Raw genomic sequence first — 15,548 nt, forward strand, 5'->3', positions numbered from 1 at the left:
CGGGAGCTGTGAGCTGCTCAGGCCTCGCCGCCGCCGGTGTTGGGGGAAGGGGGAGGCTTGGCAGGCCTCAGGCCTCGCCGCCACCACCAGGGGGAGGGGGGAGGGAGGAGGGAGAAGGCTTGGTGGGCCTGATGGATCCACCTGATGGGCTCACCTGATGCCGCTTCCTCCTCCTGCGGAGCTCCTCCTGCTTCTGCAGGCCGGGAGCTGAGGGGAATACTTCCCCTTCTTGTACATCTAATTCTCAACATGACCCCTTGTGTGCAGATACTTATTTCCATATATCGAGGGCACATGGAGGGAAAAGAGATTATCTTGCATACGTGGGCCACACCCCAGGTGTGCAGAAAAATCTAAAAACTTTTTAAAATATATGGGGGAGGTTAAAAATGGCCAAAAAGTAAATCAGCATTCACTGTGCATGTGCAGGAAACAGACTTACCGAGACAGAGGAAGAGGAACCTTCTCTCCCCCTCCCTCCCTCTCCTGTAGTATACTCTTGTTTCGTTGGTATTTCCATTATTTTCCAATATTTGGCATATACTTTCCTTGCTGCTCTCCTGTAGTTCTGATTGTGTTGAGTCCTTGCCCCCTCCACCTATGTCCATGCCCCCTCCACCTAACATTCAAGCCTACAACAGCTGACAACCGTATCTACCTTGCAATTTTTAAAGTGCTTTAGTAAACTGCAGCAGCTTTCAGCTCTCTTCACTCTGCTCAGGTGGCTCCTTCCCCTTTCCATGCAATTGCAAGAAGAAAGTGCACACTTACTCCAAAAAAAGGGGGGGGAGCCAGCAAAAATCCCACCCTTTTGAGCAGGCGAGAGAAGTTCCCAACACCTCGTGCTCTTTCCTCTTTCCCCGCCTCCTCCCAGCCAATTCCCAGCTGAGTCAGCTGGGCTGAGGCAAGGAGTGGAGAGCATGTGGTGGGTTGCTGATAGAAGGTAGGGGATTTTTCTTTCTCCCTTTGCCTTCCTAGCTGCTGTGTGGGAGCTGAGAGAGAGTTGGGTTCTTTGTAGCCTGATAGAGAGAGTTCTGTTAAGGTCTGTTTGGGGCTGTTTGTGCTTTGGGGGTTGTTGGAGGCTGAGTGAGTTTCTGTGGAGTGCTGTTGATTACAAGCCCCCTATTGTGCTGGGCACTGCTGTGCTGAGCAGGAAGGGGCCTTTTGAAACAAAAGGCTGCTCCTCGCCAGAGGTCGTAGCCTGTGGGTCTTGCTTGGAGGCCTTGTAAGAACCTGAGTAGAGGGCTGCTACTGAGTTCTGGGGAGAAAACTGCTGGCAAGGTAGCCATTTATTTATATTTATTTATTTATAAATTCAATTTATAGCCCTCCCTCCCCGCAACGCGGGCTCAGGGCAGCTCACAGACAGGCATAAGCCAACACATAAAAACAGGTTAAAACCATATAAAATCATTACTACAGCGTTACAACATATTAAGTGCTCTAGATGTTCCAGAATAATCTTCCATAAAGATGATGTTCAAAGATGGTACACCCAATCAGTGCTGTCAATTTCATGTGACACTGTCATTCTCTTTTCCCAGGGCCAGTTGGTAATGATGGTAAAATAGTGATGGTATGATAGTGGCGGCTCCTACTCAAAAGCCTGGTGGAAGAGCTTTGTCTTGCAGGCCCTGCGGAACTGTACAAGGTCCCTCAGGGCCCGGATCTCCAGATCTGGTCAGTCTCAAAGTTTTCAGGGTACATCACCACAACAAGAGTTTACGTCAGAGTTTGAGGAAAGTTCCTGAGGCTGTAGAAGATAGCATTGCTCCAAGGAAGATGGATAACAAAGGATCTATTCCAATGACCTGCGTGAAGTTGCGCCATGATCATTTTTCTGCCATGCTGAGAAATGCATTACACATGCTGCAAGTGCAAGCTTATAAGAACACTTGAGGAGAAGGTGGGAGAACTTAAGACACAAATCTGTACACTGAGGAACATCAGGGAGGCAGAAACCTTTTTAGATGTGAAGAAAGAGGTGCTCCTGAGAGAACGGCAAGAGCTAGCAAATCCTAAGCAAGAGGAAGGAAGTAACAAAGAACAGGTGGGTGAGTGGAAGAATGTGACCTTGAGGAGTAAGATAATCAGGAAACACTCACAGCCAGTGGAGCTGCAAAATTGATACCAGCCGCTTCTGATGATGGAAGATCAGAATAGCACACTCCAAGATCAAAAGGATGTGACTGACACACAAGTACATAGGCAGAGAAGGAACCAAGCTATCCCACGGAGGAAGAGACGAGTAGTGGTGGTTGGTGACTCCCTACTGAGAGGGACAGAAGAAGGTGTATGCAGACCAGACAAGGAATCTCGAGAGGTTTGTTGTCTTCCTGGAGCATGTATGTGAGATGTGACTGAGAGAATTCCAAGACTGGTCAAGACCTCTGATCGCTACTTGCTTCTGCTGATCCATGTGGGAACAGATGATATAGCCCAAAGAAACCTTGAATGGATCTCCAAAGACTGAGGCTCTGGGCAAGAAGGTGAAAGATCTGGGGGCAAAGGTGGTGTTCTCCTCCATTTTACCTGTTGAGGGCCATGGAGCTGGAAGGAAGAACAGGATACTGGAGGTGAATGGCTGGTTACGTAGATGGCGCCGTTGGGAGGAATTTGGCTTCCTGGACCATGGTATGTACCTCCGACATGAAGGACTGTTGGTGATGGATGGGGTGCACCTTACAAAGAATGGGAGGAATGTCTTTGTTGGAAGACTTGTGAACCTGATCAGGAGGGCTTTAAACTGAAGACATTGGGGGTGGGAAGAAAAAGCCTGATGTTGTGCAGCATCCCCAACACTAAGTTCAAGAAGGGGAGTGATCAGAGAATAAATGAACGGGAGAGAAGTGAGTTCAGTAATTTTTAGGTAATTTTGAAGGGACCTACGATAGGAAAGGATGTCTGTAATCTGAGGTATCTTTATACTAATGCACAGAGTATGGGAAATAAACAGGAGGAACTTGAACTTCAAATATTGGAAAGTAAGTATGATCTGATAGGTATCACTGAGACTTGGTGGGATGAGTCTCATATATGGAGCACAGCGATTAAAGGATATACCTTGTTCAAACAGAACAGAATAAACAAAAAAGGAGGCGGGGTGGCACTATATATCAAGAATGAATATGCTTGCACTGAAATTCAGGATTTTGAGAGTTGCCCTGTTGAAAGTGTGTGGGTAAGGATAGAGCAGGGGGGGAAAAGAAGGGGAAATTGTTGTGGGGGTATACTACAGACCTCCAAACCAACCAGAGGAACTGGATGATGCATTTGTACAACAGCTTGCTAAACTTTCACAGAGACAGGATGTAGTGGTTATGGGAGATTTCAACTATCCAGATATTTGCTGGAAATCTAACTCTGCTAGACATGGGGCGTCCTGCAGATTCTTGAATAGACTTGCGGAAACTTCATCTCTTAGAAGGTGGAGGTGGGAACCAGAGGATCTGCTATCCTAGATTTAATTCTGACTAACAGGGAAGAACTGGTTGATGAAGTGAATGTTGTCGGATCCTTGGGGAATAGTGACCATGTCAGCTTGGAATTTGACATAGAGAAGGATGTGAAACCAGGACATAGTAGGACTCGTATCCTGGACTTCAAGAAAGCTGATTTTAAAAAATTCAGAGAAATATTAGGTAGGATCCCATGGCTGCAAATGCTGAGGGGGAAATCTGCACAGGAAGGATGGGTGATGCTGAAAAATGAAGTGCTTAAGGCACAATCGCAAACTGTTCTGGTAAGAAAGAAAGGTGGGAGTTTTATGGTGACCCTTTTCTCCTGTGGAACTGCACTGTGTAATCTGGAGATAGTTGTAATTCCAGGTGAACTCCAGGCCCTACTTGGAGGCTGGCAACCCTATCCTATGTAGTGTACACACGGTCACTGTCACCATGTTTGTCAGCCTACAGGTATTTTTGCTCTCCCGAAGAATACAGGTTTGGATCCTAAAGTGTCATTCAGCTCATCCATACCCATTGTGCAAGCAAAAGTTTATTTTTGAAACAGCACCGTCACTTGACTTTGGCCCCTTTCAAACAGCCTTTGTGTTCCATTTTAGTAGCTGGTTGCCAATGGATTTTTTTTTTTTGTCATTTCAGACAGACCCATTTTAGTAACTGGCTGCTAACAGATTTTATTTACCTTTTCATACAAAGCCACTTGCATCTGGTTAGCAAAGCGTGGTTGAACCGTTTTTGAGGGAAACTGCTTTCTTCTGTTTTCACCGCTTTGTTGGGCTTCTGGATCGCTGTGGTGCGCTGTTTATCATGTCCGCAGCACTTTCTACGATGCCACTCCCCCCCACCCATTTTTGTGGCACGATCTTCCTTGCTTGAACTGTTTTTGAATATTCTCAGTTGAGCACTATAGTGCTAAACCAAGATAACATTTCAGTGCTCCAGCGGTACCTTGGCCATGATACTGGTCTAGCTCTATAGCACTCAACTTAGAACATTAAAAAAAAAGTTCAAGGAATACACACCATGAAAAAGTGCACGGGGGGGAAATCTGCACTATGAAATGACCATAGCACTTCAGAGACGGCTAGATAATGGAAGGAAATTGTATGAAACCCCTGTCCCTGTATCACTTTACTTCGAACTGGGCCAACAATGGATATCATCTAGTTTAGAACAGTAAGGGGCCTTTGTCTCCTGCAATAAATTTACACTTGTGTAACTGGTACTGTATGAGGAAACACTGCCTACGAACCTACTGTTGATTTTGCTGGATTGTGCTTGTGGAAGTGATGCCCGTAGCACAGCGGTGACATGTGAATTAAACTATGCTGAACTCAAGAAATGTTCTGCACTTGCTGCATACATCCAAGACCTCAGTTCAAGACCCACCACTGTTGTGGACTTGGGGCCCATTCTCAGGACCACTTCAGCCTCAGGCAGCCATAATTTTCAGTCAGCTCATTCTGGCTTCCAGCCATAGTGATCCAATAGTAGCAATGGGCTCACAGCCTGCTGAGTCTGTATGTATGTAGCGTATGTGCATGCAAGTTAGTATGAGCTAACTAAATTCATGACAATCATCCATGTGAAACAGCTGTGTGAACAGGCCCTTGTTAAGAACCATCTCATCCTCTGCTTTATATTTGTACAAAGGAAACAACAGTGCCTTCCTTTACAGAATTATGGAGAGGATAAACAAGATTATGAAGCCCTTAGCTAGTTAAAGACACTTTCTAAATGATAAATATTACTTGCACTACAACAGGGCACCCATTTCAGACAGCCTCTGCTCTTTAGTATAATGGTTAATTCAACCCAGGACAGTGCCCCAAATGTGCCAACAGCAGAAGTCCTTCAAGTGGAACCTTGAGTGGATGAACTCAAAGGAGAAAGCAGAGAGTCAAAAGGGAGAGGGTGGGAAAGAACAGTGATTCCTACAATAATAACAATCAGTTTCAGTGTCTAGTTAATTTTGGCAGTAAGAATATGGTAATAAGTTTTGTTATGCTGATGTGATGCTGCTGAAAATCAACATACTCAAGGCTTTTTCCCATAATGCGTCATGGGAATGCTCCCATAACTCACTCCCATGTCTGGAAACCTGCATCTTTTTCTAAGATGGATCCACATGCACTTAAAAATGTGCAAATGCCTTAGCAGCACCCATGTCTTCCCTAGAAGTAATCAGAAATGTAATTGTCTTGAAGGAAAATGATCTTCTCTAGGCACTGTATAGAAAGGGGCCCTTAGAATTTGATGGGGTAGGGGGTTTGATGAAATTGTGCCTAGTACAGGCTGGTAACTCAGATCAACCAGCAAATGCACTGGTGAGGAGGCCACAACTACATTTCTATCAGAAAAGCCACCTAGGAGGAAGGCCTTTGTCTCCTGCAATAAATTTACACTTGTGTAACTGGTACTGTATGAGGAAACACTGCCTACGAACCTACTGTTGATTTTGCTGGATTGTGCTTGTGGAAGTGATGCCCGTAGCACAGCGGTGACATGTGAATTAAACTATGCTGAACTCAAGAAATGTTCTGCACTTGCTGCATACATCCAAGACCTCAGTTCAGGACCCACCACTGTTGTGGACTTGGGGCCCATTCTCAGGACCACTTCAGCCTCAGGCAGCCATAATTTTCAGTCAGCTCATTCTGGCTTCCAGCCATAGTGATCCAATAGTAGCAATGGGCTCACAGCCTGCTGAGTCTGTATGTATGTAGCGTATGTGCATGCAAGTTAGTATGAGCTAACTAAATTCATGACAATCATCCATGTGAAACAGCTGTGTGAACAGGCCCTTGTTAAGAACCATCTCATCCTCTGCTTTATATTTGTACAATGGAAATAACAGTGTCTTCCTTTACAGAATTATGGAGAGGATAAACAAGATTATGAAGCCCTTAGCTAGTTAAAGACACTTTCTAAATGATAAATATTACTTGCACTACAACAGGGCACCCATTTCAGGCAGCCTCTGCTCTTTAGTACAATGGTTAATTCAATCAGGACAGTGCCCCAAATGTGCCAACAGCAGAAGTCCTTCAAGTGGAACCTTGAGTGGATGAACTCAAAGGAGAAAGCAGAGAGTCAAAAGGGAGAGGGTGGGAAAGAACAGTGATTCCTACAATAATAACAATCAGTTTCAGTGTCTAGTTAATTTTGGCCGTAAGAATATGGTAATAAGTTTTGTTATGCTGATGTGATGCTGCTGAAAATCAACATACTCAAGGCTTTTTCCCATAATGCGTCATGGGAATGCTCCCATAACTCACTCCCATGTCTGGAAACCTGCATCTTTTTCTAAGATGGATCCACATGCACTTAAAAATGTGCAAATGCCTTAGCAGCACCCATGTCTTCCCTAGAAGTAATCAGAAATGTAATTGTCTTGAAGGAAAATGATCTTCTCTAGGCACTGTATAGAAAGGGGCCCTTAGAATTTGATGGGGTAGGGGGTTTGATGAAATTGTGCCTAGTACAGGCTGGTAACTCAGATCAACCAGCAAATGCACTGGTGAGGAGGCCACAACTACATTTCTATCAGAAAAGCCACCTAGGAGGAAGTCGATGTGCCAATAAACAGTCCCCTTTTTGTATCATCAAGCTTGCTGGTGGCAATGTGCCTTCTGTGATGTCTTCCGGGACAGTGCAAGGAACACTGTGGGGGCACTAACTGAATAGCAGGCAAGTGAACAAGGTAGGGTTGCCAGGTCTTACCTTGGCTGCAGCAGGGGACTTTGGGGGGAGTTCTGGGGCTGAAGCCCTGAAAACCGGAGTTTTCCCCAGTATCCCGGGGGAATGACAACCCTACAACAAGGAGATACAATTAGGGAAGTCAGCTGGGAAGTGGGTAGAATATAGTAGCTGTTCAGTGGGCAAAAGAAGACAAGGCTGGACATATTATTATATTCCATGTTTATAGTCAACTATACAGGATCCAATCACATGTTTAAAGGCTTTCTCAAGTGACCTGACAAAATGCATCTAATGAATTGGTCTTTGGCTCTTGAATGCTTATGCCACAATAATTAAGTCTTCAAAGTAGTACATGTAGTTTCTCAAATGATGTTCCTACTTTAGTTGATTCTCATGCTGTATGATATATGTAAACAGCAAAAAGCTGTGCACAATAGAAGACGCTGAGAGTAGCAGAAGCTAATAAATACAATCTCTCCTTATATATAAAAGAGTTTTGGTGTGATTCCTGGACACGCCCCCACAGCCCTTTGCCCGCTCAGCTGCCACACTGCTGACTCCCAATCCCCTGGCTGCATTTACTCGCTGCGTTGGCTCGGCCCCACCCACAGAGCCGGCAGCCAGCGTTTCGCTCTCAGTCTGGAGGGAGCTGGCGAAGGGAATGGATACTCCGTCGAGCAAGCGGCAACCCCTCCATGGGGGAGAAGGAGGCAGACCTAGCGAGCAGCAGCCAGCAGGGGAAGCACTCACCGCTGCCCCTCGTGGCCCCTCTCCCTTGGCTGCAAGGTCAGCGCTTTGTTAGGGCGATAGCTCAGCAGGCTGCACCGCAGAGAAGGCTGCCCAGCACCTTTTAATGGCTCCCCCACCTTCCTTTAGCAGCGGCGGCAGGGCCAGGGAAGGTCTGGCCTGGAGGAAACGAGCTGCGGCTCCTGGAAAGACACTCTCTTGGCTCCTGTGTGGGCCTAACTGTGACTAACTGTCCCCTCAGTGGCTCTTGGTAGGCAACCAACCTCTGTCAGTAAAAAAAAAAAAAAGGACTTTCAGTATAACCTCCTCCCCCACCCACTGTACTTTTTCCTCAGTGCCTGTTGCTAGGCAACCAGGTTCTGTCAGTAAAAGGCTCTTTCCACACCTATTTTGGCATTTGGGATAAAACTCATTGGGGCCAGTCCTAAAAGGGTTGCCAACTCCAGGTGGGGAATTTTTGGAGATATGAGGGATGGAGCCTGGAGAGGGTGAGGTTTGAGGAGGGGTGGGACCCCAGACAGGTGCAATGCAATAGACCCCACCCTCCAAGCCAGCCATTCCCTCACGGGAACCATTGTTGCCAATCTCCAGGTGGGGGCTGGAGATCACTCAGAATTACACCTGCTCTCTAGGAGGGAGGGGGAGGAAATGGAAAGCTGAAGCAGATAATGGTAGGTTGATGGTTGGCTGGGAAGGAGATAGGGTTGCCAACTCCAGGTTGGGAAATTCCTGGAGATTTGAGGGATGGAGCCTGGAGAGGGTGAGGTTTGAGGAGGGGTGGGACCCCAGACAGGTGCAATGCAATAGACTCCACCCTCCAAGCCAGCCATTCCCTCACAGGGAACCATTGTTGCCAATCTCCAGGTGGGGGCTGGAGATCACTCAGAATTACACCTGCTCTCTAGGAGGGAGGGGGAGGAAATGGAAAGCTGAAGCAGATAATGGTTGGCTGGGAGGGAGATAGGGTTGCCAACTCCAGGTTGGGAAATTCCTGGAGATTTGAGGGGTGGAGCCTGGAGAGGATGAGGTTTGAGGAGGAGTGGGAACTCAGACAGGTGCAATGTCATAGACTCCACCCTCCAAGCCAACCATTCTTTCATGGGGAACCATTGTTGCCAGTCTCCAGCGGAGGGAATGAGATTACGCAGAATTACAATTGCTCTTCAGATGGCAGAGATCAGTTCCCCAGGAGAAAATGATTAACTCTCTGTCATTATACCCTGCTGAGGTTGCCACAGCAAATTAACGCTGAGTGCCCAAGGCCGGGGCACTCTCCCAGAGCCTCTCCCTAGAGCTCGTTGTATTTATTTCCACAACAGGCCTTATTCCTAATATTGTAATATATATAAGGATATGAATGAGAATATTAAATCACGAATAACAAAGCCATCAAATACACAAAGCACAAGAATAATACATAGATGGTAAGAAGCATAAGTAGATCAAGCAGGTAAGTAGTCCGATGAGTTCATACGAAGGTTCCGGATATTAATAACTTTGTTTCAAAATTCTTCTTCAGTTAAGACTATTACAAGTTATCTCGGGTATAATTTTCAATACAACCAGGATATACACATCTCAGAAGAACATCCTTCAGAAGGATATGCAGTTTATATAAATGGGCAACCAGTCACTAACCAAATTTTTTTTAACACCTATTCTTGCTGCTGGCCTTGCTATGTATTATTCTTGCGCTTGTTGTATTTGATGGCTTTGTTATTTGTGATTTAATATTCTCATTCATGTCCTTCTATATATTACAATATTGTATTTATTAGCTTCTGCTACTGTCAGTGTCTTCTATTGTGCACAGCTTTGCTTATTGTATTATATATGTACACACATACCCTACAAATAACCTATTGGTTTTTATAGGGCTGCACTAAACAACTGATCACCAATAGTGTCTGACAAAATGTCCAACACAAACTCAGAAAAGCCAGGGCAGCTATTCTTCTAATGGGAAAATGCTTTTGTCAGGAAGTTACATTTGAAAACCAGCAACTGGGATTGGCAGCTAAAAGGAGCTGGTGAGCCCATTTGGGGGGTGAATGTTGCATACGAGCCTTTTAGGAAACTGCAATAGCCTCCCCCCCCCCTTATAAAGCCTTTAAGACATTTAAAACTATTTATAAAGATGTACATTTTAGCATGCAAAATGGTCAGGAACATTTCAGAGGCTTCTGTCGTTATACTGCATTACCAGCTTTTTGTGGGCAGTATAGTTTTGTACCGCAGTTAAGAGAACTCCTTTGAAAGGGACAGGGAAATAGGCACATGCAGTTTACGGTTTGCATATTTTGTGACTTAAAATATCTAATGTTCTTTTCGCCCACCTTCAAACTCAGGCTTGAGATTCAACTGAGAGGCAGAGTCTAGTTCTTGCATGTGGCTCATCTTTTCTTGCATCTGAAAAAAGAATTTGAAAGGGGGAGAGAAGAGAGAGAGAAACCTTAGACTCCAAGCATCTGACTTTCTAACATTCTTGTCTCCGTTACAGTTTGAAAAGCGGCTGCTCCATATGACTGTCTATAAAAGGAGAAACATACAAAGTTTGGACAGGGCATGGGAGAACAGGATCAGAGTACTTACTAAATCTGATACTTACTTGGGGCCGAACTTAAAGAAAATATTTTTTTGGCCTTGGATCCTGCACCATCAGAGAAGCAGACATTTGTGAATTGTTGGCAGCTTAACCTAGCTTGTTCATACTTTGCCACTCTGACTGTCTCAGCATAAAAGAATGCAAGCAGAATTTAGCCAAACTGGAATGAGAGTGGGTGGCCAGTGAGACAAGACCCCAGTTCCCAGCACTGCAAATTAGAAGAGTGTACGGGAGAAGCTGAAGAGTTTTATTGCGTTTCAACCAAGAGTCACAACAGGAAGGAGCAGATAGGAACAGAGTAGGAGCAAAAGATTATGGAGTTCCTAAGAACAGCATTCTACTGTTGACTCCCATTGCACCCTTGCATATTCCCCTTGTTTACACCCCAAGAGCCTTTGGCCTTCAGATGCTATAGCTGCAGATTAGATGCAGTCCAGATTAGATGCAGACTTGATCTAGTCCATCTAGTCTGTTAATCAGGGGTGCAGGAGCTCATTAGCATAACTCATTAGCACAACTCATTTGCATATGCCACACCCCCTGACATCACCGGAAGTGTGTCAGAAGGCAACACCCACCGCTCAGGCTCCACTGGACTGTTTTGGATTGCTAGCTATTGGGGGGGGGGGGGACGTGCAGATCTCTCCTTGCAAAGGAGGGAGAGCTTGTACCTGAATAAAACTTGGTCTTAAAGGTGCCACTGGACTGTTTTGGATTGCTAGCTATTGGGGGGGGGACGTGCAGATCTGTCCTCGCAGAGGAGGGAGAGCTTGTACCTGAATAAAACTTTTGCATGTGCCCGCCTCCTGGGCTCTTTACTGCCGGAGCTCCGCTCCTGTGCGCTCCTGCAGGAAATGACCCCTGCTGCTAATAAAGCAGGGTCTCTTGATTAAGGGAGGAATTCCCCTAGGTGTTTTCAGGAGGAAGTAGCCTGGATGCCTGAATGCTCCAGATGAACATTAAATAATCAAGGCTTTTTGTTTGACCCTCCAGAACTCCTCACAACCATGGCCCTAAGCATCAACCCCTGTTTGCAGGATCAAAGATCCCAGAATATCCTTTATAATGCAAACCCATTAGTCATTCAACTGCCCCAGGCATTTGTCAAACAGGCATTAACCAGTGCACCACTCAGGTCTTTCATCCTCCACTTCTTTCTTTATGACCATATTTGGACTTCTGCCTACTTTTACAAAAATCTAAATCTACAGATAGGAAGCAGGATACTGCATTTTGGGCCCAGTGCCGCCACAAATCCTAATTCTGCACTAAATCTGGTCAATAGCCAGGCTCTCCCATAGGAGCCCAGGTAAATGAGAAGGACAATTTATAGTCTTCATTTTTGTAGTAGTTCCCCTCCAGAACCAACTTCTAGTACCACAACCACAAAACCACCACCAGACCACTCCTCTTCAAGACAGGCAGAGTATGCCCTAACCCGGATAGCCCAGGCAAGCCTGATCTCATCAGATCTTGGAAGCTAAGCAGGGCTGACTCTGGAAAATATTTGGATGGGAGACCTCCAAAGAATACCAGGGTTGGGAGGCAGAGGCAGGCTATCAAGCCACTTCTCTGAACGTCATCCATGCCCCAGTAGGAGTCGCCAGAGGTTGCCATGATTTCCAGGCACGCGTGTGCACATGCACGCACGTGCACACACACAAAAGACAGGCAGAGTATGTTTTTCTTTCTCCCATCATGAAAGCTCATACCCTGCCACAAATTTTATTAGTCTTTAAGGTGCTACTGGACTCTTACCCTAACTACCATGGCTATGCATCTTGATCTTTCTCCCATCCTGTTCTTTACCCTGAACTTAACCTTCCACAACTTGCTACCTGCCACCCATTCCTTAACTCCTTTATCTTCCCATGTGGCTGGTCCCCATTAACATCTCTCTCCTCATCAAGGATTCCTTTCTGCCTGGTTTATCTTGCTACATTATCTGGTCCCATTCTGGGTAACCCCTCACCTGTCTGGGCAGGTTTGCTTCAGACTAGCCCTGTGGGAAGAACACAGTTTGGAACTTTAATTGGGTATCAAGCTTAAAGTAGTACAATCAAACACTAGGACTGTGCAAACTTGAATAGATTTATTAGATTACCCTACGTGGGGACTCCTAATAAACTTGCAGAGAGGGTGAATCCCTTCCCCCTCTTTGCTTCCTTCCCTCTTCCGCTTTCTCTATCAGTCTTCCCTCTCTTTCTCCCCTTTGTCTTATCTGTCAATCTACCACCATCTCTTTTGTACCCCATCCCTTCTCTGTCAATCTACCCCCTTCTCTGATAACCTACCCCCCCCATTTCCCCGCTTTCCCCATTCTCTTTATCTGTCAGCCTGCCCCCTATTTCACTCCTTTCTCCCATTCCTCTTATCTGTGAATCTAACCCTCATCTCTGTTGCCCCCCCCATTTTCTCCATCAGTCTACCCAACCCTTGCTACTCTCCCACCTACAACCCCACCCCTAGTACTTCACTCACCCTCACTTTTGCAGGTCTTCCAACCTACCCCCTACCATCCTTTGCACTCCATTCACCCCTCCCCACCCTTGCTGCTCTCCCACCTACCCCCACCCTTGGCATTCCATTCACCCACCACTCTTGCTGATCTCTCTATCTACCCCCCCACTCTTGGCATTCACTCGCCCCCAACCCTTGCTCTTTCCCCACATACCTCCCACCCTTGGCACTCAACTACCTCCACGCCCTTGGCATTCACTCACCCTCACCCTTGGTCTCTTCCCACCTACCCTGCCATCCTTGGCACTACACTGCTTCCCCCACCCTTGGCATTCACTCACCCCCCTTGCTGTCTTCCCATCTACCCACCACACTTGATCTCTTCCCACCTACCCACCACCACCCTTGGCTTCCACTATCCTCCCAACCTTGGCATTCACTGGCTCTCTTACCCCCAACCCACCCCTGGCTACCCCCCCCCTTCACATTCACTCACCCCCCACTCTTGTTCTCTTCCCACCTACCCCCCCCACTTGGCACTCCACTGCCCCTTCAGCAGCCCACCCACCCACTCCTCATGGCAACAGGCAGTGATCCAATCGGTGGTGCTCCTTGCCTCCCCTGCCTAAGGTGGTTGAAGGGAAGGAAGGCGAGGCCAGGCTGCCTCGCACTCACCTTGATCAGGCAGCCACAATGGCAGTGCTTGCAGTCACTGGGCCCAGGTGCTGCTGCCACCACTTCACCTCAGGATGAAAGGGAGACACCTGCCACCCATCGCCTCCCTCTCTCGCGCAGCCACCTCCTCCCCCTGCGGCCGGGGCAGCATCAGCTGAGCTGCCTCTAGAGCAAACCCCACATGAAGGGTGACACAGCTGGGGCTGCCACGGCTCTGCTTTGGTAAGTCCCTGTGCATGCATAGAGAAAGCTGTTGAAGTTTTTGGAGGATTTAAGTATCCCCTGGGGAGTGCCCCAAGTGTGCTGAAAAATATCATTAGCCTCCATGTGCCCCCTATCTGTGGAAATAAGTAACCACACATAGGGGGCACAGTTGGGAATTAGATATATAGATGTAAGATGCCATGGTATTAATGCCATTGCTCCCTCCCTTGTACTTTTGTCTTGATTCCCTACTTTTTACTCTTAGAATGGCAATAAGTTACTTGCTGATCAAGTGGTTGGCTCCCCTCCACATTTATTGTGCCAAACTAGGACCAATCTATGCAGCAGACTAAAGAATTCCTTTGTGACCCAGAACTCATGTTGTAGATTGTATAGGGGACATCCTTCACATGACAGGCCTGACATGGGGACTGATTTGGCTATCTCTACCTACATTCACTGCTGAGTTTAGGAAAGTTCTGTCAAACACCCCCCCCCCCCAATTATACCATTGTTTCCAGAGCCTTACAAAGGCTGCATTCTCATAATAGTGATAATGTTTTCTGTTGCTTTTATTACCACTAGAAATGCAGAAGCATTCACAGTAGCAATGGATCATAAAACTGAGTGGTAAATTCCCACCCCACTTCAGTCATCTTGCAACTTCCTGTCCACATTTCTTTCCATGCAATCTGGACAAAAATGCCAGTACCTTTCCCCTTATATTACCACAATGAAAAGGGCTAGATATTTACCTTTTTAAAAAAACAAATGGAAGCTTGAATTGTAGATCATGGCAACAGATATTGTAAAGTTATTATGCTATAGAGCAATGGCAATCATAACTTTTAAAAATCCCCCAATTAGCCCTCCAGTGCTGTCTTGGGGAAAATGGAAGCCACAAGGTGCTAACAGAAGGAAAATAATGGTTTTACCTACTCAGGGGTAGGAACTCTCAAGGACTTGCAGGAGACATCTCATTTCCCCTTTCCCCACTATTTCCTCTTTTCCTTCCCTAAAAGTCCCCATAGCCTCTCTTTTCCTGTTTCTTTCTCTCCTTCAAGGGTTGCCAACCTAGAGATCTTTTAGAATAACAATGGATCTCCCAACTACGAGATCAAGTTTCCCGTAGGGTTGCCAGCTCCAAGTTGGGACATTTCTGGAGATTTGGGCATGAAGTTTTAAGAAGGTGATTGGGGGAGGAAAGTGACCCCAGCAACATATAATGCCATAGAATCAATCCTCCAAAGCAGCCATTTTCTCCAGGGAAACTGAGCTCTGTCATCTGGAGATCAGTTGTAATTCTGGGTAATCCCCAGCCCCCACCTGGAGGTTATGGGTGCTTTGGAAGGTAGAGACTATGGCATTACACCTTCTGAAGTCCCTCCCCTCTTCAAAACCCACCATCCCCAGGTTCCACCTCCCAGATCCTGAGGAATTTCCTAAACTGGAGTTGGCAACCCTATCTCCTTCCTACGCAACAGCCAGTCTACCTTTATCTGTGCCTCTATCTTAAGCTGTCCCTCTCCCCACCCATCCCAGAAGCCTCTACCTAGGAAAACTATGGTCCAGTTGTGTGTTGCCAGCCACTGTACCAGGCCCACTTGTATGGTAGGGAACCCTCAAGGTATTGGGGGGAGGGTGCTTCACTTTTCCCTGTATCACCCTTCCCATGTTATTTCCTCTTTCCC

At 46.5% G+C, this 15,548-nt stretch overlaps 1 protein-coding gene across 1 annotated transcript in view; it reads right to left on the bottom strand.

Moving 5' to 3' along the window:
* Positions 1–10,600, bottom strand: part of LOC107114964 — a 78,498-nt gene extending 67,898 nt beyond the window's left edge. Inside the window, exons 1-3 of the mRNA XM_015416571.1 lie at positions 10,522–10,600; positions 10,250–10,322; positions 7,188–7,277 (exon numbers count right to left, since the gene is read on the bottom strand). Of these exons, the coding sequence (XP_015272057.1) occupies positions 7,188–7,277; positions 10,250–10,322 (163 nt within the window). The 5' untranslated portion in view covers positions 10,522–10,600. The remainder of the gene's footprint in view (positions 1–7,187; positions 7,278–10,249; positions 10,323–10,521) is intronic.
* Between the last annotated feature and the right edge of the window lie 4,948 nt (positions 10,601–15,548).

The sequence above is a fragment of the Gekko japonicus genome, unplaced genomic scaffold, assembly GCF_001447785.1.
Source record: "Gekko japonicus isolate JY-2015 unplaced genomic scaffold, Gekko_japonicus_V1.1 scaffold3656, whole genome shotgun sequence".
NCBI classification, from domain to species: Eukaryota; Metazoa; Chordata; class Lepidosauria; order Squamata; family Gekkonidae; genus Gekko; species Gekko japonicus.